The following is a 22,340-nucleotide window of genomic DNA, read 5'->3' as shown; positions in this document are numbered from 1 at the left end:
TTGCATTTATGATGGTGCCATTAACTCTATCACATTTTGGTTTACATGCTAGGGAAAAAGAAGCTATGGATCACAGAGTCTGTTGTCTTAGAAGGACCCATTTAGAGGAAAGAGTAAAAGATGGGTACCTCCAGTTTGTTTCAAGAGTCCTGGAGCTAGAAAGTTTCTGCAGGTCACTGGTGAGCTCATAACTGAAGTTTACAGTACTCATTATCACCTTCTACACAGTTAGCAAACCATATCCCTTTTATAGCCTAATAAAAAATAACTGAATTGTTCCAAATCCCAAACTGCCTAAACTGAAGCTCACACCTAACTTCAAAATAAATACCATTTAGAATAAAAAAAATACTACCCAACAAAAACTTACTTGCAAAACCCTATGCCTGGTCTCAAAGGTCTCCTAGTTAACCTACTATATCCATTATGGCACATACTGGATTTATGCAGTATGTGAGAAATAACAGAACTTAGAATTGCAGTGATGTGATTCACTGTGCTAGTCATTACCCACTCCAGAGACTTGTGTGTGTACCTTAAAATGACTCAGTATTTGTGTTTCTTTACATTTGGTTATCAATCCTGGAAAAACAAAATACTGTCTCTACAAGGTGCTGAGTTCCTCTTCTTTTGAAAGCCAGTGCAAAAGAAATCAGGATGTTTAAAGAGTTCTGCAGGATCACACCCAAGAAAGGCTTAGAGGCTGGGATCATCTTTATGAAAGGCACTCTTTCAGAAGTACTTTACAACAGCTGTGATAGACAGGGTGAGTTTCCACCAGTCTTCCCTGAAGTCTCTCTAAATGATGGCATCATGTTCATCACTGTAATAGAAACACAGCTAATGAATGTTCTCCAGAATAAGCAACATGAAAAACAGCAACACAACTACTGTAAGAAGATTATTATGTGAAGAGAAGACATCTTGCTGAGAAGGGCACATTGATCTGGGAGTCACAATGCTCTCTGAGCCCAGCCTGAAGTTAGAATAGAAAAGAAACAGAATAGAATTAACCAGGTTGGAAAAGACCTTTGAGATCATCGAGTCCAACCTATCACCCAACACCATCTAATCAACTACACCCTGGCACCAAGAACCCCATCCAGTCTACTCCTAAACACCTCCAATGATGGTGACTCCACCACCTCCCTGGGCAGCCCATTCCAGTGGCCAATCACTCTTTCTATGAAGAATTTCCTAACATCCAGCACAACACAAAATTATTTTATATTAATGGATCAAAGGGGAAAAAAAAACAACCAACAACCCAACATAAAATAAAGTAATACAGAAGACAGTGGGCAGTGACTGGCTGGAAAGCAGCCCTGAGGAGAGAGACTTGGGGGTGCTGGTGGACGAGAAGCTCAACATGAGCTCTCAGTGTGCACTTGCAGCCCGGAAAGCAAATCAGATCCTGGGCTGCATCAAAAGAAGTGTGGCGAGCAGGTCAAGGGAGGTGATTCTCTCCCTCTGCTCAGCTCTGGTGAGACCCCACCTGGAGTACTGTGTCCAGTTCTGGAGCCCCTATGACAAGAGGGATGTGGAGGTGCTGGAGCATATCCAGAGAAGGGCCACGAGGATGAGCAGAGGGCTGGAGCACCTCTCCTGTGAGGACAGACTGATAGAGTTGGGGCTGTTCAGTCTGGAGAAGAGAAGGCTCCGAGGTGACCTCATTGTAGCCTTCCAGTATCTGAAGGGGGCCTACAGGAAGGCTGGGGAGGGACTTCTCAGGATATCAGGTAGTGATAGGACTAGGGGGAATGGAATGAAGCTGGAGGTGGGGAGATTCAGGCTGGATGTGAGGAGGAAGTTCTTCCCCATGAGAGTGGTGAAGCCCTGGAATGGGTTGTCCAGGGAGGTGGTTGAGGCCCTGTCCCTGGAGGTGTTTAAGACCAGGCTGGATGAAGCTCTGGCCAGCCTGATCTAGTGTGGGGTGTTCCTGCCCATGGCAGGGGGGTTGGAACTAGATGATCCTTGTGGTCCTTTCCAACCCTGACTGATACTATGAAACTAAGACAGGCATAGTAATAATGAGGAATATCCAAAGGGATGAAAGACAAGACACCACAGTTCAATCTTTTAATGACATTAATATATATTAAACAAATCTATGTATCAGAGTTCATTCTTTGTGTTTGCCCTTGTTCCCCTGAAGAAAGCAATAAACTGACAAGGGATAATCCCTTGGGAACTTACATGGTTCTGTACTGAATGCCTCTTCTAGAGTGATAGGTTTTGCACCCAATGTAGAGAACAACTAGGACTCCAAGTGTCAGCACAATGCCACCTACAAAACTGCCCACATCAAATCTAGAGGTTTTGGCTCCAGCAGCCTCAGATTTAGATGTAGCTGAAAGAAGAAAACAAAGCACACTTTTTACAGAGCTTGCAAAATTGTGTTTTGAGGAACTCCTCTATGTATCTTTCCCTCTCATTGACATATCATCTAAATACCCAATTAGACAAATCTGAAATAGATCCGCTGGCAAGATATCAGCCAAGAAACCAGAAACCTAGAGCTCTGGTTTTAAGTGTCAAATTCTGGTGATGCAGGAGCAGCTGATCCAACTACTTGCTGTTGCTGAAAGACTGACTGCCCCCTCTCCCTTCCACCTCCCTCTTTCCCCTGCCTTATTTCCTTCCTGCTTTCCCTTCCTTCTACACATACAGTTTCTGCCCTTCTTAGGCTAGAGCTAGTGTTTTTTATGTTCTTCATGAACCAACTTAACTCACTAAGCTGGCCTGAGATTAACTCAAGCAGAAAAGAAAGTTGGTTTTAAGTCAGCTGAGCATACCCAGTCAGTGGTGGGTGTAAAATACATCTGGTGGCAATGAACTATGGTCTCATGGAATTGTACCCTTGCTCTCCAAGTCAGATTAGCTCTGCAGCCCAACACAAATATTAACATAGATAACATGACCTCAGATAAGCTATAGCAGTTTCTGTGTGAAAACTGGTTCCATCTGCTACAGACTCCCATGAAAATAACCAGTCTGTATCCATCTCTATTTGTAGCTGCCACAGGGAGCATTATGTAGCCAGCTAACAGCTCTGCTGATGACAGCTTCACCTATCCAGTAACACTGCACTGCCATGTGAGCAACAGATCTCTTCAGAAGTGTAAACATGAAGTGGCACTAACAAGCACCTAACTGCAAGGAAATACTGAATTCTGCACTGGCTGGTTTTGTATTAAAGGGTACTGTCAAACTCTGTGTGGCAACTTTCACATGAAGTATGATTCATTCATAGTCATACCCTATCCTCCATTAAGGATAATATGAATTACAACACCACAGATGTAGCTAACAGAACTCACAGTCTTTCTACCAAGCCAGCAGAATTTCTTTTGAGCCACAGGTCAGCTGAGAAAAAGGGAAGTATTAGAGGTGAGTTCAAGTAAGCTGTAGGAAAGCTGAACAAATACAGAAGTTGTGCCAGGCTTTTTCCTAATGCTGCTAATTGCCTTGGTGGTGGCTGCTGGTTCAGACTGCTCACATTTACTTTATTTCTCAGGTTAAGTGAAGCCTTATTTAAGTAAGTAGAATGTCAGAGCAACATTACTGTAGCCAACTCAACAATAAGCCTCCCACTTTACTCTAGTTTTCCAGCAAATGCCTCCTTTGCTACACAACTCTAACACTGCCATTGTAAAACTACAATTGTACAACACATATCAACATGTACACAAGACTTCATGAGCTTCCTGAAATGTGAACTCACCTGTTATAGAAGTGAAAGAAATCTTGGACGTGGTCACCACTGGGATATTGGGTTGGGATGTGACTGATGAAGCTGTGGTGGGTCCTGTTGTCTGGTTGTGAGATGTGAAGGTGACAGACACAGCAGTGTTGGTGGGCTGACTGGTATTGGTCAGGTGAGTAGGACTGGTGGTCATACCTGGGAAATTTTTATTTGTGATAGCACACAGAAAAATAGATGAAACTGTATGAGCCCTGAACAGGATAGCATTTACAAAGCTCACACAGAATGACAGAGTAACAATGAAGATGCCACTGCATGGAGACCCAGGCTTGCATGCAGACTCCTCCTCTGTGCATTGCCTTTGGAAAGCCCTAACTTGGGATTTGTGGGGCTCAAGATCAGGAATGGTTTTACAGGGAAAGCTGTAAAGAAAGGCTAGACAATAACTAATGACTTTCAGAAAGGTCTTTTTTTAACCAACACTATCCAAAAATCAACAGAATTACACCAAACTTAGAGGTTTTTAAAATGTGGTAAAGTTTTGGATCAGGAGTAACTTTCAATTGGAAGCACTCAACTTTTCAGATAGCTAAGTTTTTCTGGCAAGAATGGATATTGCACAGAGCCCCACCCACCCAGCTTCACTTAGGAGTTAATGTCTAATTTGCTTTTGAGTGAAACACTGGCTTTACTGTGGTGTGATGTGTATTACACTTAGCAGAGAGAATTTTGTAGCAAGCTGTCTTACCCAAGTTAAAAGGAAGATTATAATGCTATTTCATATGCTTACTTGACACCTAACATCTTTACTTTATACTTCTTTTACCTCACACTTTGCCTTCCCGCCTCAGAAAGCAGTAATAAAAACACCATGAAGAAACAGTCAAGAGTAATAGAGACTGACATTCAGAGCAAAACCCTTAGAACCTTACTGGAAGAAAGACAGCTAGAATGATCTTAAGAATACTGACTTATTTTTCTGAGAAGGAATTAGCAATAAACATAAGCCTGTTACTCAACTAACATTTCTGTAAGCAGACAATACATGCTTCTGTGTAAGAAGGAATGTAGGGAGAAAAAGCTTCCTTTGCAGCTCTCCGCTTGTGTATTGTTTCTGTGACATCACACAAGCTAGGTTAATTTTAAACACCACAAAAGCTTTTAATTATGGACATTTAAATGCCTAATTACACCCAAGTTTTCTTGAAACATGTTTTCTTTCTTTGCTCTCTACAACTACCTGAAGGGAGGTTGTAGCCAGGCGGAGGTTGGTCTCTTTTCCCAGGCAACCAGCACCAGAACAAGAGGGCACAGTCTCAAGCTGCACCAGGGGAGGTTTAGGCTGGAGGTTAGGGGCAAGTTCTACACAGAGAGAGTGATTGGCCATTGGAATGGGCTGCCCAGGGAGGTGGTGGAGTCACCATCACTGGATGTGTTCAGGAGGAGACTTGACAGGGTGCTTGGTTGCATGGTTTAGTTGATTAGGTGGTGTTGGACGATAAGTTGGACATGATGATCTTGAAGGTCTCTTCCAACCTGGTCTATTCTATTCTATTCTATTCTATTCTATTCTATTCTATTCTATTTCTATTCTATTTCTATTCTATTCTATTCTAAATTGTTTAAACCTAGAACAGCTGAAGACCTGATAGTTTCATCTCAATTCCACACTAAATACTCAATTTCTTCTTTTTTTTTTCCCCATACAGCATCTAAAATGCTTCCATAGAACAATCTTCCTGTAAGTGTGGTTAAAAGCCAGAGTAGCAAAGACACCATTCTCTGTGTGTAGCTAAGACTTAGCTTCCAGTACAGATATGAACATCAAAAACTTAAAACCCCCAAACAATACAACAATGTAAGCATTCAGAAGGGAAGTGGCTTACACAACATTTCTATGGGTCATTTGACATTACAGCCCAATACAGGCCCTGCAGTAAATGTTATTTGTTTTCCTGTTCTTTGATGTCGTCATTGCATTGTGCCATAACCCTAGGAAACACTTTGAAATGAGCATTCATTGAGATGAAACAGTTGGAGTGCTACATTTATGTGCTTACCTTTTTTACAATTAGGAAATTCAGTTCCTCTATGAAGCATGTGTAAAACACATCAGACAAAATTCAGGGCACATTTTAATGCTGTCAGCTCCCCCAAAGGTACAATGATCTATACATATGAAATGGTTCCTCATTGTAGGAAATAAACAAGGAAATGTCTATATGGAAACCATCTCCAGTTATATGACATGAAACCACACCTGGTAACTTCATTCCTAATACCAAATACACCAATACAAAATACAAAAGAAAGACAAATCTGAAGGTGAGTGATAATCAGTCAGTTTTCTGTGGGGTTTTATTGGGGTTTTTTTTAGCCATGATTGCTGAATACCACACTGGCTGAGCAGCATAATGGCTAATTGTTACTTGTCTAACACTATGAAACGACGTTACACAAAGGTGGTACTTACCCCACTGGCATTACACTACAGAAAGCATGAGTGGGAACAAAAAATAGCCAAGCAGCTATCATGATGAATTTCAGAAAATTCACATATCCTCCCCCACCTTTTTACTAGCTCTTGTTTTCTCCTGTTGATGTAACATTAGCAGTAAAATCTGGCTAATCTCCTACAGATTTAACTTTTCATGATGTATTTAGCATCAGTCGTTTCAAAACACCAGCGGAAGGCTGAGGCAGACAGTGAATTTGGGAAGCAAACAAGAACTGGGCACCAATCTGTTCTCCCTGTGTCTCTGAAAAATCTCAGCCATACCATTTTACCAACTGAGTTAAGATGAAACAATATTTGCTAGTGACATCTGTACACCTCGAGTCCTGTGTCCAGTTCTGGGCCCCTCAGTTTAGGAAAGATGTTGAGTTGCTGGAGCGTGTCCAGAGAAGGGCAACAAAGCTGGGGAGGGGTTTGGAGCACAGCCCTATGAGAGGAGACTGAGGGAGCTGGGGTTGCTTAGCCTGGATGGAGAAGAGGAGGCTCAGAGGAGACCTTATTGCTCTCTACAACTCCCTGAAGGGAGGTTGTAGCCAGGTGAGGGTTGGTCTCTTCTCCCAGGCAACCAGCACCAGAACAAAAGGACACAGTCTCAAGCTGCACCAGGGGAGGTTCAGACTGGATGTTAGGAAGAAGTTCTTCACAGAAAGAGTGATTGGCCATTGGAATGGGCTGCTCAGGGAGGTGGTGGAGCCACCATCACTGGAAGTGTTTAAGAAGAGACTGGATGGAGCACTTAGTGCCATGGTTTAGTTGATTAGATGGTGTTGGGGGATAGGTTGGACTCGATGATCCAACCTGGTTAATTCTATTCTACATCTGTTCTTTTATCTTTTATTTCCCTAATTAATTTTATCCCAAAAGACCAGCTGGGCTTCACTGAACATCACACTAAACAAACCCAGACTGCCCGAGTTAATTTTCATCATTCAAAAAGGCTGTGTGCCAGTAATACAGCTCCAGTTCATGACGTTTTGTTTTTAGGAGAGATGTGTTTTACTTTGTAGGCTACCTGTGTTTAAGCATCACATACCTATGCCATATCCATCAAACTATACGTGTAGCAAAAATGTAAGCATTCTGATCTGCATGCACTACTCTTTGTCCTAACTCAACAAGAGCAAACAACTCAAACTGCATAAGCACCATGCTACACAGAAGATAGTAATCACTGAGTGCTCTTTCTAAAACAAACAAATACTCTCTTTTGCATGGAAAATGTCTGAATGAACCAGACTTTTGCTCCTGTTGTGAAAGGCTTCCAAAAAACCCCACAAACAAACCCACCAAAAACCCCCAAAGACTCTAAGAAAAATGGAATGCATGTATCCAGTAGTCCTTATGTTGGTCAAGACAGATAATCAAAATGGATGAACACTGTCTTGAAACCTATGAGGTTTCTAACAACAACAAAAGAGCTGGAAATGAATCATGAACTGTGTGAAGCGAGGCATTGCTGTCTGTTAGGTTTGTACTGTGCCTAACAGTAAAGAGTTCAGGCCTCTTTTCAGTATCTTTATTATTCATATCCAGACACAGCAAAGCTCAGATCTCTGCCAGAAACCCATAGTCAGGATTAGAGAGAGGGCAGAAAGGCTGAAGCCCAGGGTGAAAGAAACACCTGGGGCTAACAACAGCTTTACACATGGGGAAGGCTCTAAGGCAACAAGGAGATTACAAAAATCTCTCCAAGTTAGACATGCTTAAACTGGTCTGCTGCAGGCAATAGGATGAGATACTGCAGCACTTCCTTGCTATCAAAGGGAAGGTCTTTGCAGAGATGGTTTGTTTTTTCCGGGTATTTTATTCTGAAACGAGTAACAAACAACCGTTGAGTGTTGCAATTCAGAGGTTGGAGAAACAGTTGTACTGCAAACAGAATGACATAGCTGGGACCATATGACCAGCATAAAACTCCACAAATTCCCAGTGTATCTTAGGGTAGGCACAGCATTTCTGCCCTGCTTTCACGTGGCCCTTAGCACAAAGGGCACCCAGTTTCTCTTCTCTCAGATACAATCTTCTATCTGTGCATCAGACCACACAACTGCATGACATTACTTCCTATCCAGTCTTTTCCTTATGTGAAATAAGCCTGTGCAAGTCCTTCCAAAAGGTAATTCTTCTTAATTTCCTTTTTTAATAAGCTCTCGTTGACAGAGCCAGCAGATGGAACACTGCCAATCCATGTGGATGAACTGCTTGTGTCCCAGGTTAGATATCTGCTTTCAAACTCTACTAGTTAATCTAATCCTGCTATTTCTTCTTTCCACAGAGAGGTGTTTTGTAAACACATTACTTGTGTCTGAGCGTTGTGGCTACAACACTGCTGCCTTGGGAAATCATTCTTGCCTACAGTTCTTTTGTCAAGTTGTGAAGGACAGATGGCAGTGCTAGAACAATACAAAAGTCCCTGTGACAAACTGTCACAGATCTGCTACTTCTATCTCACTTGAACTCCACTGTCTTGCTCTATGAGCTCTACAAGGAGTATTTTAGAATAGAATAGAATAAACGAGGTTGGAAGGGACCCTCAAGATCATCACATCCAACCTATCATCCAACATCATCTAATCAATTAAACCATGGCACCAAGAACCTCATGCAGTCTCCTCCTAAACAGCCCCAGTGATGGTGACTCCACCACCTCCCTGAGCAGCCCATTCCCATGGCCAATCTCTCTATGAAGAATTTCTTCCTAACATCCAGCCTAAACCTCCCCTGGCACAGCTTGAGACTGTGTCCTCTTGTTCTGGTGCTGATTGCCCAGGAGAAAAGACCAGCCCCTGCCTGGCTACAACCTCCCCTTCAGGGAGTTGGAGAGAGCAAGGTCTCCCCTGAGCCTCCTCTTCTCCAAGCTAAGCAACCCTAGCTCCCTCAGCCTCTCCTCACAGGGCTGTGCTCCAAACCCCTCCCCAGCTTTGTTGCCCTTCTCTGGACACCTTCCAGCAACTCAACATCTTTCCTAACTGAGGGGCCCAGAACTGGACACAGGACTCAAGGTGTGGCCTAACCAGTGCTGAGTACAGGGGCACAATGACTTCCCTGCTCCTGCTGGTCACACTAGTCCTGATCCAGGCCAGGATGCTATTGGCCTTCTTGGCCACCTGGGCACACTGCTGGCTCATGTTCAGCCTACTGTCAACCAGATGGGTGGAGTACAACAGGATGGCATTCAACAAGTCCAAGTGCCAGGTGCTGCACTTTGGCCACAGCAACCCCATGCAGAGCTACAGGCTGGGGTCAGAGTGGCTGGGGAGCTGCCAAACAGAGAGGAACCTGGGGGTGCTAATTGACAGCCCATGACACAAGCCAGCAGTGTGGCCCAGGTGGCCAAGAAGGCCAATGGCATCCTGGCCTGCATTAGGAACAGTGTGGCCAGCAGGAGCAGGGAAGTCATTGTGCCCCTGTACTCTGCATTGGTTAGGCTGCACCTTGAGTCCTGTGACCAGTTCTGGGCCCCTCAGTTTAGGAAGGATATCGAGACTTGAACGTGTCCAGAGAAGGTCAACAAGGCTGGGGAGAGGCCTTGAGCACAAGCCCTATGAGGAGAGGCTGAGGGAGCTGGGATTGTTTAGCCTGGAGAGGAGGAGGCTCGCGGGAGACCTCATTGCTCTCACAGCTACCTGAAAGGTGGTTGTAGCCAGGAGGGGGTTGGTCTCTTCTCTCTAGCAACCAGCACCAGAACAAGGGGACACAGTCTCAAGCTGTGCCAGGGGAAGTTTAGGCTCGAGGTGAGGAGAAAGTTCTTCACCGAGAGAGTCATTAGCCATTGGAATGTGCTGCCCAGGGAGGTGGTGGAGTCACCATCCCTGGAGGTGTTCAAGAGGGGATTGGATGTGGCACTTGAAGCTATGGTTTAGTAGTCATGAAATCTTGGGTGACAGGCTGGACTTGATGATTTTTGAGGTCTTTTCCAACCTTATTGATTCTACGATAGGATATTCTTATGACAGGAGTGGTGAGACACTGGAGCAGATTGCTCAGAGACGCTGTGGATGTCGTGTCATTGGAAGCATTCAAGATGAGGTTGGATGGGGATTTTGGCATCTTGATCTAGCAAATGATGTTCCCCTCCCCAACAGTGGGGTTGTGCTGCATGACCAACTAGGTCCTTTCCAACCCAAATAATTCTGAGATTCTGTGATCTGTGTTAGGTGTGAAGCTAGTTTCTAGAGTCATAGTGATGGACAGATGCCTAGATACGTACCTACTGTAGATGTTGTAGGGTGTGTGGATGATGTAACAGGGAGGCTGTCATTGCCTTCAAGGGAAAAAGAAAACAGAAAAGAAAATTACTGATTTTTTGTAAGCATACTGTAATTATAGTACCCACAACACAATACTCTCCTTAGGGTATCTATGTTTGCAGGCTATGAGTGGTACAAAGAAGAGCATATTCCATGCCAAAGCAGATGGTTTTATCCCTCTGCAGAACACTTCCAGATCTCAGTGCATCAAGAACACAGTTATACTGCAAGCACAGCAGTGCCCAAATGGCCTGACTCTGAATTCTTTACTTCTCCTCTTTTTGCTCTATTCCAATTGCTATTATCAGCCATATCATCACTGACTTTCTTGACTTGCTTTGACTTTTTCCCCCCCTAGCTTCTATTCCCCTGTTTCAGTTTCATTTCCTGTCTCTCAATCTTTTCTTTCATTTTGCTGCTGTTACAAACTGGGGTCATGCTAGGAGGACACTGTAGTTGTGACAAGTAGGGACAGAAAGACACCCTGTGGAACATCTCTCTCTGCACTTATGCTGCACAAAAAAGGTCCTAAGAATCAGCCAAATACTTAGAGTATAAACCATTTTTCAGTCTTAATGGTTTTTCCTTCCCTCCTTTCTTTCACTTCTACTTTTTCAGTTCTCTACTCCCAACCCCCTTCCTACTAACATTACTTCTAGGTTCTCAGGCACCCTCCCACTCCCACTTCTGTCCTCAATGCTGCATCCTTCTTCACTGTTTCTTACAAGCTAATGGTCTCCTCCTCCTGGCAAAGACCTACTGGGCCGTTTGGTAACTCTCGTTCCTGGGAGCATCACTGCCCATATTTCCCTCCCCTCATTCTGCCTTGTTTATGCCCATTCTGTGACTGCTCTTTTCTGTGAGGTAACTGATCTTTTACAGCTCCCTCCCACGCTGCTGCTGCTGCTGTGCACTTTGCAGCAGCTCTATCGCTTTTCAGCATGGCTGGAAAACAAACTGCATAACCTCAGAGAGGACAAGAACACCACCACAGCTACCAGAATCAAGAAGCTGACTTATTTCCTTTGGACAGATTGCTGTTGCTACTGGAAAAGTCTGGTCTAAAACAGTTTTGTCAATGCTCTTTGCAGTTTCATACCTGTTACAAGCAAGATCAGGTTTAAGAACAACTGCAACCAAATTTACACCTTCAAACCACCTACTAAAACAGAGTGAGTTACTTTGCCTTTTCTTTGGTATAATCATAGCCAACTACCCCCATCCCTGCATAGAGCACACGCAATCCATATACTGACGTACCTGGGATATTAAGTTGAGGATTTAATTGCCTTTGAGAAATAGTCTATGATGTCCAATTACAAACACATTCTTCCTTGGATATGCCGACTTTCACACCAGTGCAAGACATGGATATGCCTGAGGCTAAATCTTTCCCACACTGTCCCAATTCTGTAACCAGAACACAGCTGTTTCCTCCAAGTTCTGAGTGCTTACTTCTGCAACCCTGAGAACATGCCTGGATGTGGACTGCATGCCCACACAGGTGAAAAGAAGGCACCTACACTGCCTGGAGTTTGGGTGTGAGTCAGTAATGAAATTAACATAAGACAGAGTAAGTCAGTGAGCAGAGTTTTGGCTATACATCCCATTTGCTGGCCAACAGCAACAGGGAGAGTACAGGGCAAGAATGACTGAAAGAATATGACTTTTGCACAGCACAAAGGTACACAGCTTAACACAGTAGAACTGAGATAACATTATGAAATAAACATGACCTCTAGCAACAAGCTCAAATGAAGTGGACCCAGAATCCATTTTAATGTTAAAAATCAATTTAACAAGTGCCTTGCCTTTTTCCTCCCAAGAGCACTGAATTTTAGCCTAGTAGACTTGAGCAGGCAGTTCTCTTTTTAACTGTAAATTAATTTTGGCAGGTATTTCTAGTTCTACATATAACATTTTCTCATTTAATTTCTTCTCTCTCTGTTGTTTGGGCATACCCAAGGATATGAGGATTCAACTGTGCTCTACTGTTCTTATTAAATCTCTTTAGTTGTCCCTGAATAGACACAACAATTGCACTACCTCTCTGCTGCTCACAATTCAGTGAAATAAAATAAAGGGTAAAGCATTGCAGGACAGCTTAAGACACAATAATATTGCTTTTCTCGCTGCTACTGAGGAACAGTAACAGAAATACCATGAGTATTACCTTGTAACTTATGGCCTGAAGTTGCATTAATGGGTACAGTACTGTTGGAGTTGTCCATCTCTTCATTTCCTATATAAATCCAAAGAAGAATAAGGTAAGTTTTAGGTGCTTTATTACTATGAAATGTGTGTGTGTGTGAAGTTAGTACAGCATACTTTGGGCATGTAAATGACTAAACTACCACAGACAGGACTTAGATATAATGATATAGAATCATATGAAAGCACAGTACCACAACAGTCTGCTCTTAGCACATTAAAAATGTCAACATCTCTACTACCTAACCACCAAATGACCTGAAACTCTTTCCTAACTTCAGTTCTATATTCCCCATCATAAGTCATCCCAAGTTATCTTCTTCCTTGAGATGAAATGAGAATATGGTACCTTCCCTGGGTAGTAATATATGACCTGCATCACCTATAGCAGAAGGAAAACTTCTCATGCAAATCTTTTCCTATGAAGTCAGCAAGGCCTTTGTCAGCAGATGGGTGCTTGCTCTGCCCTTACACTGACAGCATGGTAAGAAAATAAGCTCCACTAATAAGCTACATTGCTTAGAGACTAACAGCAGGTTAATACATCCACTGAGCATTTGGCAGATGGAGAGAGGGGCAGAGAATGATCACACTTCTGCTGACGTATCATCACATCCCAGAGACTAATTGAGGGCTGATTACTCTTACTCTGTCTTCAGTCCTGGTCTGCAAACAAGTGGTAAAAATGAAAGACAAAACACACAGAATGAAAAGTCTATCATTCACATGCATGCAAGAGGATCAGTTGTGGATTCTGCCTTTGCCAAAGAGAATTTAGTTTTGGTAACTTTTAACAATATTCTACTGAAGGCAAGCAAATAATGTAAGTATCACAGAAACAGGGCAATTTCTTAGTAGTTAAAAAACCTTAGTCAAGACCTCAGAATGGTAGTTTGCAAGTACAGAAGGCAAACTACTCATTGTATCTTACCCCTGCAACACCCAGACTGAGGGCAGCACTGCAAGATCTCAGACTGTTTAATTAATGAACTTAGGGAAAACAAACAAAGGAAAAAAACCAACGATGGGACACAGCTAAACTAAGCTTTCCCAAGAAGGACCAAATCCTGAAGAAAATTATCTTCATCAGAGCTAGCCCCACTGCACTGAACAGGAAGAAGCTAAGCCAATAAACATTACTCTTCCCCGCAACTGCACACAATGAATTTTGCTGCGTTAACCAACAGAATGGGTTCCCTGTAGGATAAAGTGAAGGGGAGAGCCAGGAAACAGAGGGGGAAGGGAAGAAAGGACTGTATTAGCCCTAGTTCAGATCAGCTTGGACTGCACAACTTGAAAGACTGTGGGAGGAGAGATTCACAAAACCCAACCCAAACAGATTAGTTTCTCAACTTGGATCACAAGCAGGTGAAACAGAATACAGATCATTTTAACATGGGGCACTGTGTGTGTAAGCATATGTCACACTGGAACACATGGCAGTGAATGGCACAGGTGTGAGAAAAAAAAATCTCATAATGACACTATTCCCAAACTTTGGGTTTGGATTTGAAGCAGTGTGTATCACTGCAGTGACAGCTGGAGACTTCAACCAAGGGAGCAGAAAGAACCTGTGGATTAAGGCAAAGGGAAAAGCAGCTCACACTTCCATGCAGATGGCTCTGACAACTGGAGACTCTAGAGACCACAGACTGCACAGTGCAGCCAGCCCAAAGCAACACAGTGTGGGTTTCTGGCCTTCTCCAGGAAGCAGAAGTTCAAGAGTTAGAAGTCTGCCCTGACCCAGGTGCACATGTGCAGGCATAAGTACAGGAAGGAAGAGGGGAGAAAGCCAGCAGCCAGCTGCAGCGTGAAAGGTCCTGTGCACAAGCTGAGGTAAAGCATTTTGGGCCACAGGATTAGTTGCAATATTGGGCAAACAGATCAACAAATCTTCATATCTTGAGCAGAGAAACTCTGTGATGATGTTTGTCCCCACTGTCATCCAGAGGAGAGAAGGGAAGAAGAAAAGAAAAAAGAAGAAGAATCATAGAATCATCCAGGCTGGAAAGGACCTCCAAGATCATCAAGTTCGGCCATTTCACCCACTCCACCGAGGCTGTCACTGCACCATGTCCCCAAGCACCAGATCTATATGGCTTTTAAACATGTCCAGGGATGGTGATTCAATGATCCAGTGCCTGAAAACCCTTTTTGTGACATTTTTTCTAATGTCTAGAGGATCTCTGTGTTTATTTTTCATGGAGAAGACTGAAATGTTCTGTCAATTTTCCAAAGTAAAGAAGCCAAACAGATAAGCACCAAAAAGTAACCAGGCATAAATAACGTTGAGGAATGTCGATCAGTTCATCAGTGGTTTAAACTCATGAAGCTGTAACGTAAGTTGGTACACAAAAAGTAAAATGAGGAATGTAAACAGCTTTATAGTTGCCTTTACAAAAACAGGCTTTCTTGGAAGAAGTTTACCAGTAACCAGTTTACTGCTTTGCTGAGATCTTATGGTCTCCATTTTAGAGCGACGAACCGTCATTTCCTTTGATGTACCCTAACCAAGGAAACATCCAACTTAAAGCAATGCACCATATACTGAAAAAGGACATGGAAAGGGGATCAATAACATTTTTGTCAGACAGTTCTGTTCTGTTTGAGGTCAAATGTGGATGCAGCTAAAACCATAACTGCTTGTGGCTGTGGAGGCTGTATCTGAAGGCAAGCACGCTTCCTGTGAAACGCTATGGCCCAGTTCGGTACGCTGAGCGCTTCCAGGGCCGCACACTGTTTTGTTGCTACAGTGCGAAACAAGTCCTAGCTGGAGACAATTTGGATAAGCAGACTTTCAAAAAGGGCAAAAATCAGGTCAGGTCTTCCAGCTTTATAGCTAGAATTGACTTTAGTCTAAAGTGGCATTCAGACACAGGAGCTGAAGATCTGTGCTTGTGCTACACATACAAACAGATGCAGGGCAAGTGACAGGGATAGCTGAGATACCTGTTGAAAACAAACAGGGTAAGAGCCTGAAAGAAAATCAACACAGTGGATCACACCCATGAATATTTAGTGTCAGGAGTCTGTAGTCTCCAGCTCAGGTATGTCCCAAATTACTATTCTATGTAGATGAAGACTGGTAGGAGAAACATACACTGAGGAGTGGCACTACTCACTCAAATTGTGACATGTGACAAAGATCAATCTGCCCACTCTCTTGATCAAATTTACAACCAGGACATTTTAAGGGCTCCCAGGTTTCACACTAACTAAACCTCATGCTGCACAAAGACACTGGCATATACATTCACATTTTTACTAGGCACAATTTTACAGATTAATTCTGGGGACATTTCAGAAGTCCTATATAAAATTCTGTGTCTTGGCATCTTCTCTCTTCTAGTTTGATGCACGGAATGAGATTTAACACATCTAAGTGCCAGGTTCTACACACTGGCCACAATGATCCCATGCAGTGCTACAGGCTGGGGGCAGAGTGGCTGGAGAGCAGCCAGGCAGAAAGGAACCTGGGGGTACTGGTTGACAGTAGGCTGAACATGAGCCAGCAGTGTGCCCAGGTGGCCAAGAAGGCCAATAGCATCCTGGCCTGCATCAGGAACAGTGTGGCCAGCAGGAGCAGCAGGGTCATTCTGCCCCTGTACTCAGCACTGGTTAGGCCATACCATGAGTCCTGTGTCCAGTTCTGGGCCCCCCAGTTTAGGAAAGATGTTGAGTTGCTGGAATGTGTCCAGAGAAGGGCAACAAAGCTGGGGAGGGGTCTGGAGCACAGCCCTGTGAGGAGAGGCTGAGGGAGCTGGGGTTGCTTAGCCTGGAGGAGGCTCAGAGGAGGCCTTATTGCTGTCTACACCTACCTGAAGGGAGGTTGTAGCCAGGTGGGGGTTGGCCTCTTCTCCCAGGCAACCAGCACCAGAACAAGAGGACAGTCTCAAACCATGCTGGGGGAGGTTTAGGCTGGATGTTAGGAAAAAGTTCTTCCCAGAAAGAGTGATTGGCCATTGGAATGGGCTGCCCAGGGAGGTGGTGCAGTCACCGTCACTGGAGGTGTTTAGGAAGAGACTGGATGGGGCACTTGGTGCCATGGTTTACTTGATTAGATAGTGCTGGATGATAGGTTGGACTTGATGATCTCAAAGGTCTTTTCCAACCTGGTTAATTCTATTCTATTCTAAGTAGGATAGTTTTATGCTGCTGTTGATTTAAAAACCAAAAAAGTACAGAGGCACTGACAGTCCCTCAGTAAGATCCCTGACTTGCACAATAACCTCTAAGTAATCCAAGTGAGCAATGCTTGAGGTGCTGGAATGGTTAAAGCAGAGATGTTACCATCAGAAAAATTGTCCTCAGATGAAACTCAGATTCTGGAAATGACAAAAAAAAATGATAAAAATCCTCTGACCCCAAATCCCTTGTAACATATGGCAGGCAATTTTGACAAATTATCAATTCAAATCTCTGCTATCTGGAAACTTTTGGGTCCCCCCCCCCCCTTTTATTCAATAAGGTCTTTTGGTACCTATTTTTTAAGTGCTATTCTTGACTTACCAAGAGGGTAGGTCATCCTACAACAGAATTATCTCAGCAACTTTTTTCACAAGCTCCTCATTCCTTAATACTGTGAAATTATCTCACAGTCTTGTAAAGGAAAGCATAAACAGCACTGCACAGATGCTTAAGGAAACAACACAGACCCAAGGAACCACTTCTCAACCGTGGTCGATTTGAGACTGAAAAACCACACCACCTTTTGTAAGAAGATACCCTGAAATCAAAATGCCATGTCTGTATTCAGCTCTGGCGGCTGCTGCTCATGTACAGAGCACAGTTTTGAATATGGGACACCTCTTGGAAGGTGGTGTTAGCTATCTTTTCTGAACAGAGCAGGAAGGCGGCAGGGGGAGGGGGAGCTTCCTGCCAGAAAGCATGGATTCTCCTCGCTCTCTCACATACCAGGAAGGCAGCTGGATTTTACATAACAGTGGGAAGGACTTTTCCTGGATCATAGTATTTTGGTGATGTTTCTTCCACCGACTTGACCAACTTACAGCAATAAACTTCCCAGCAGAGTACCGTATTCTATAAAAGAACAGCATTACACTGAAATAACGAGCCTGCCCCAAAAAATCTTAACTGGAATGAGGACAAATCTACTGCCACTTTCACTTTTTGCAGCTCATAGTATTTGATGGGTTTCATGCTTTCTCCTGTAGAGCTCATTAGTGAATCACAAACTTCTGCTGAAACCAACACAAATCTCAGCAGTTCCTGCAAGTTTCTGAGTAAGGCAAAACTAAAGAGGAGAAAAGGAGACACTTCAATAGATATTTTAGATTAAGCTTCACAATTTTTCTCAATGCATTGTGAATACAGTCTAGACAATAAATTCACTTATACAGGAAGGACCAAATTTGACTGGTAAAAGTTAGGTGAGATCATCAGAGTCTCAGGAGACTGCACCCCAAGTTAAACCAGCACATGCACTCAGGAAGCAGCATGATAAAAGACAGATCAGGGTTAGGGTATATCAAAGGAAATGACAGTTCGTTGTTGTAAAATGGAGACCATAAGATCTCAGCAAAGCAGTAAACTGGTTACTGGTAAACTTCTTCCAAATAAGCCTGCTTTTGTAAAGACAGCTATAAAGCTGTTTGCATTCCTCATTTTACTTTTTGTGTACCAATTTATATTATAGTTTCATCAGTTTGAACCACAGCGTGTTAACCCTGATGAGCTGATCGACATTCCTCAACGTTATTTATGCCTGGTTACTTTTGGTACCTATCTGTTTGGCTTCTTTACTTTGGAAAACTGTGGGGCACTTCACAGAACATTTCAGTCTTCTCTAGCAGCTCAGACTTGTGTCTCTCATTTTATTTGAGCACATGTTGACGATTATCCCCTGAATCTGGCCTCCTACCAGCGGCGTTAAAGCGCTAGAAAACGGGAGTCTGAGTATTTACTAGAATCAGCCACTGAAAAGCGGCATTGCTACAAACGCCCAACAGAAGCGCGACAAAACACACCATCTGTCCTAATAGCAAAGCCAGGATGACTGACCCCAAAGCTACGAAAAGCCTTTTGCCAGCGTTACAGCATGCCTCAAGAGAACAGCATCGAGAGAGAAAGCACTTCCTTCCAGTCTAGACCTGTCTGAAGTACCGTGGCTCCCACAACTCCTCTGTGACGACCCACTCATCCGTGCACCGACGACGAGGGGAACATTTGCGCTGGCTCACACTTTCTCCTGTCTTCTGCCCGCACCTGCAGGCGCGCCCATAGATGGACCGAGGCGGCGTGGGTCAGCAGGGCGCATTTGCGCATCCCTTGGTTGCATTCACACATCGCCCCCCCCCAAAAAACGCACTTCGATTTTGGGGGTTTTGTTTTTCATAATTACTGTTTCTACTTCAACATCACCCAGAATATTAAGCCTCCCACTGCCTGTTTCTGTAACAGGCCCACCCTAGAGATCCAATCCATGTGCACGTGCAATTTCGGCTCTTGTTTGAGAAGGTGGAAGAAGAAAACCCAGCAGACAGCCGAACGTTCCCGCACCTGGAAACTCGCCCGAAGGGGCGCTCGGCGGGGCAGCGAGGGCGCAGCCCGCACCCCAGCCCCGCTCCCCGTCCCCAGCGACGTGGCGAGGCCTGCGTCTGCTCAGCGGAGATGCTGCAGCAGGCACCGGGCGGACCGGCGGCCGCCTCCGGGCCGGCAGAGAGGAGCAGCGCCTCCGCCCGCCGTTCCCAGCCCGCCCGTCCCCTCCGCGCACGCTACTTACGAGAGCCGGGGACGCGGAGCAGGAGCAGCAGCAGCGCTGCTGCCTGCAACGTGCCGCACGCATCGGTGAGGAGCCGCATGGCCACTGAGAGAGCCGCGGGACAGGGGGCTCGGAGCTGCCTAAGCACGCCAGGCACTGCCCGCCCGGGCTGGCAGGGCGGAGCGAGGCGGGGCCACTTCACTGCCAGTGGGCCGGGCTGGGCTGGGCTGGGCTGGGCTGGGCTGGGCTGGGCTAGGCTAGGCTAGTCTAGTCTAGTCTAGTGCTGCGTCCTGGAGCTAGGATAGCGGCCTCTCGAGGGTCGCTCGTGGCTAAAACCATGACCCCAGCGTGGACGCCACCCCTCCAAGGGCTCCGCTCAGGCGCCGCGGTTTTATAGCAGGCTGGGCAGCAAAGTGTTGTGGTATCTGTAGCAGAGACTAGCAGGCGGAAAGAGGTCCATCCTTCAGAACGCCCAAGTGGAGGAGAACCCCAGGCAGCATTCTGGTGGGTCCGCAGGCACCTGTGGAACTGGAGGTCGAGCAGTAGGAATGCTGCCTGTGCTCATCGCCAACAGTTGTTAACGTAAGCCCATTTTTTGAATTTCATTTTAATGGCTCCCACCAGAGTCCACACAGTGAGGATTTCTCTACCTTGTTAATAACATTGATGTGTATAACAGCTGGTTATCCGTGTTCTCTGTTTGCAGCTTATTGTGTGCATCTTCGCACGGTGATGCTGGAGGCTGTCACAGCTGTGCCCTGCCCAGTTCATTTACATGATGCTGGTTATCACACAGTCCCTGGGTTGTAGTTTATGCTGTTGTCATGGTCCAACAGCAGGTAATGTGGCAGAAGTTTGTGGTGGGATTAGAGGCAGACCCCCTCCCCACAACAACCATCCTCTGCTACCAAGAATGTGCTGGGTTGAGGCAGCCCCCTCTCTCCCCACCACGGGCAGGAATAAAACACTCAGACAAACGGATTGCAAAAGTGATGAAAGTTTAAATAGAAAGCAGTGAATGTTACAGAAAACCCAAAGCGCAGTGACAAAGAAAGATCCCAAAGCAAACCCAGAGGCATCCCATTCCCACCTGAGGGTACACCCGAGACCCTCAGGGCTCCTTCTTCCCCCTCCCTCTGCTGGGCTAGTCTCAGCTGGCCAGGCCTGAGACTGCCCATCCCCCGTGGCCTTGGGCCTAGCCAGGCCCAAAGCCAGCAGACATCTCCCCCAGTTACCGGCTGGCGGAGGAGGAAGAAAAGAGAGAGTGCTAGACCCCGCACTGGATCTTATAGTGGTGCAAAGAATTATGGTAGGAAATACACACAATTTCCTGCGTCCATCCCTCTGGGCTGGACTTCTGGACACAGGAACTGAACACATCAGGGGGCACCCAGCTCAAACTGCAACAAAATTAAACTCCCTCTGCCTTCCAGCTTGTCCTCAGAGATCAGAGTGGCTGGAGATGGATCTTTAATGTGACTTATACACTCTCGGGAACAGAATTAAGACTCAAACGGAGTCAAGTGCCAAACCGTTTTAGTTGACAGGCTGCTGATCCCCACTTGACCGCGGTGGTCAAGTGGGGATGACATGAACAAGGGGGGCAAGCGGGGCCAGGCAGGATGGCAGCTCTCTCTCTTTGCAGCAGGTGGGGAGGCTGGCAGCATGGCAGGGCAACACGGCAGGCAGCACGGTGGTTCTCAACAGCCCTGGTCTCTAGCCACTGACTTCTCGGCAACCGACTCTTTGCATGCGGCTCCCTCACAAAACAGCTTTCCCTGGGCAGCTACTCCTCACGGCAGGCAGACACACACACACCCATACACCCCCACCCACCCACACACACCCACACCCCGCAGCAGATCCCCAAGCAAGTGACAACCAAGCAGTTCTTTCAGCCCACCATATTGTGATGCCTTTTATAGTTTCACACTGTTGCTAAAAACAGACACACTAACCTTAACCCTTCTACTTCCAGACCCCAAGCAAGTGACAACCAAGCAGTTCTTTCAGCCCACCATATTGTGATGCCTTTTATAGTTTCACACTGTTGCTAAAAACAGACACACTAACCTTAACCCTTCTACTTCCAGACCCCAAGCACATGACAACTAAGCAGTTCTTTCAGCCTACCATACTGTAATGCCTTTTATCGTTTCACACTGTTGCTAAAAATAGCACCACCCCCCCACCGCCCAGATTCGACAGTGGAGCGAATGCCTGATGGAGTCTCCCGGGCTCTAATCTGTGTCTCTGTTGCCAGAGAGGCTCCAGGGTCCTAAAGACCCTCAGTCGACTCCGAGGGGCCAAGACCAAGCTCCCCATTTCCCAAACGATTCTCCCAGTGATGTTGAACCACATATATAGTGATTTCAGGCCCCTTACAGCTGCTAAGTTGCCAGAGAACATTATGAAGCCAATGATGAAGATGATAGGGGAAAGTGAAAGGTAAACAACTTCTAGGATAAATTTGATGTTAGAAATTTGTTTTTCAAATGGCATTTATGAATATGTTCTTAACAGTGAAAATAGTTTGAAAATTACTTATCAAGAAAAACTATGAACAGCTACAAATTCCTTCCTAAGCAATTATAGAGAAGTACCTTTAACACAGATAATTGCAGGATCATCAGCAAAGCTGCAGTACAGTATTTATCACATGATACTACATTTGTGCTCACTGCAGCACAAGGCTGTTTCCATGTCAAGTGATGCATCTGAGCCAGAGAGGGAAAGCGAGTGGTGTGAGAGCCACAGGCAGGCTGAGGAACTGTTTGGGTACTGCATGAAACCTAGAATAGAATAGCATAGCATAGCATAGCATAGCATAGAATAGAATAGAATAGAATTAACAAGGTTGGAAGAGCCCAACCTATCACCCAACACCATCTAATCAACTAAACCATGGCACCAAGCACCCCATCCAGTCTCTTCCTA

General features: G+C 45.1%; 1 protein-coding gene across 1 annotated transcript; it reads right to left on the bottom strand.

Annotated features, from left to right (window-relative positions):
* Nucleotides 1-348: 348 nt before the first annotated feature.
* Nucleotides 349-19,567, bottom strand: TMEM123 (transmembrane protein 123). The gene is made up of 6 exons (XM_054164792.1): nt 19,425-19,567; nt 12,645-12,713; nt 10,432-10,485; nt 3,725-3,901; nt 2,197-2,350; nt 349-823 (listed from the first exon to the last, which is right to left on the bottom strand). Exons 1-6 carry the CDS (start codon nt 19,501-19,503, stop codon nt 799-801), a joined length of 558 nt encoding a protein of 185 aa, XP_054020767.1. The 5' UTR covers nt 19,504-19,567; the 3' UTR covers nt 349-798.
* Between the last annotated feature and the right edge of the window lie 2,773 nt (nt 19,568-22,340).

This window comes from Dryobates pubescens, chromosome 10 (genome assembly GCF_014839835.1).
Source record: "Dryobates pubescens isolate bDryPub1 chromosome 10, bDryPub1.pri, whole genome shotgun sequence".
NCBI classification, from domain to species: domain Eukaryota; kingdom Metazoa; phylum Chordata; class Aves; order Piciformes; family Picidae; genus Dryobates; species Dryobates pubescens.
This window is presented reverse-complemented; position numbering and strand designations above follow the sequence as displayed.

What these genes read in the sequence shown, in the direction of transcription:
- TMEM123 (XM_054164792.1), bottom strand. Translation starts at nt 19,503, where the DNA reads ATGCGGCTCCTCACCGATGCGTGCGGCACGTTGCAGGCAGCAGCGCTG. An exon ending in TTCTTTCACTTCTATAACAG is followed by an intron (nt 2,351 to 3,724) that starts GTGAGTTCACAT and finishes TTCTTCTTTCAG; the next exon opens with CTACATCTAAATCTGAGGCT. An exon ending in GGCATTCAGTACAGAACCAT is followed by an intron (nt 824 to 2,196) that starts GTAAGTTCCCAA and finishes TTTCTATTACAG; the next exon opens with TGATGAACATGATGCCATCA.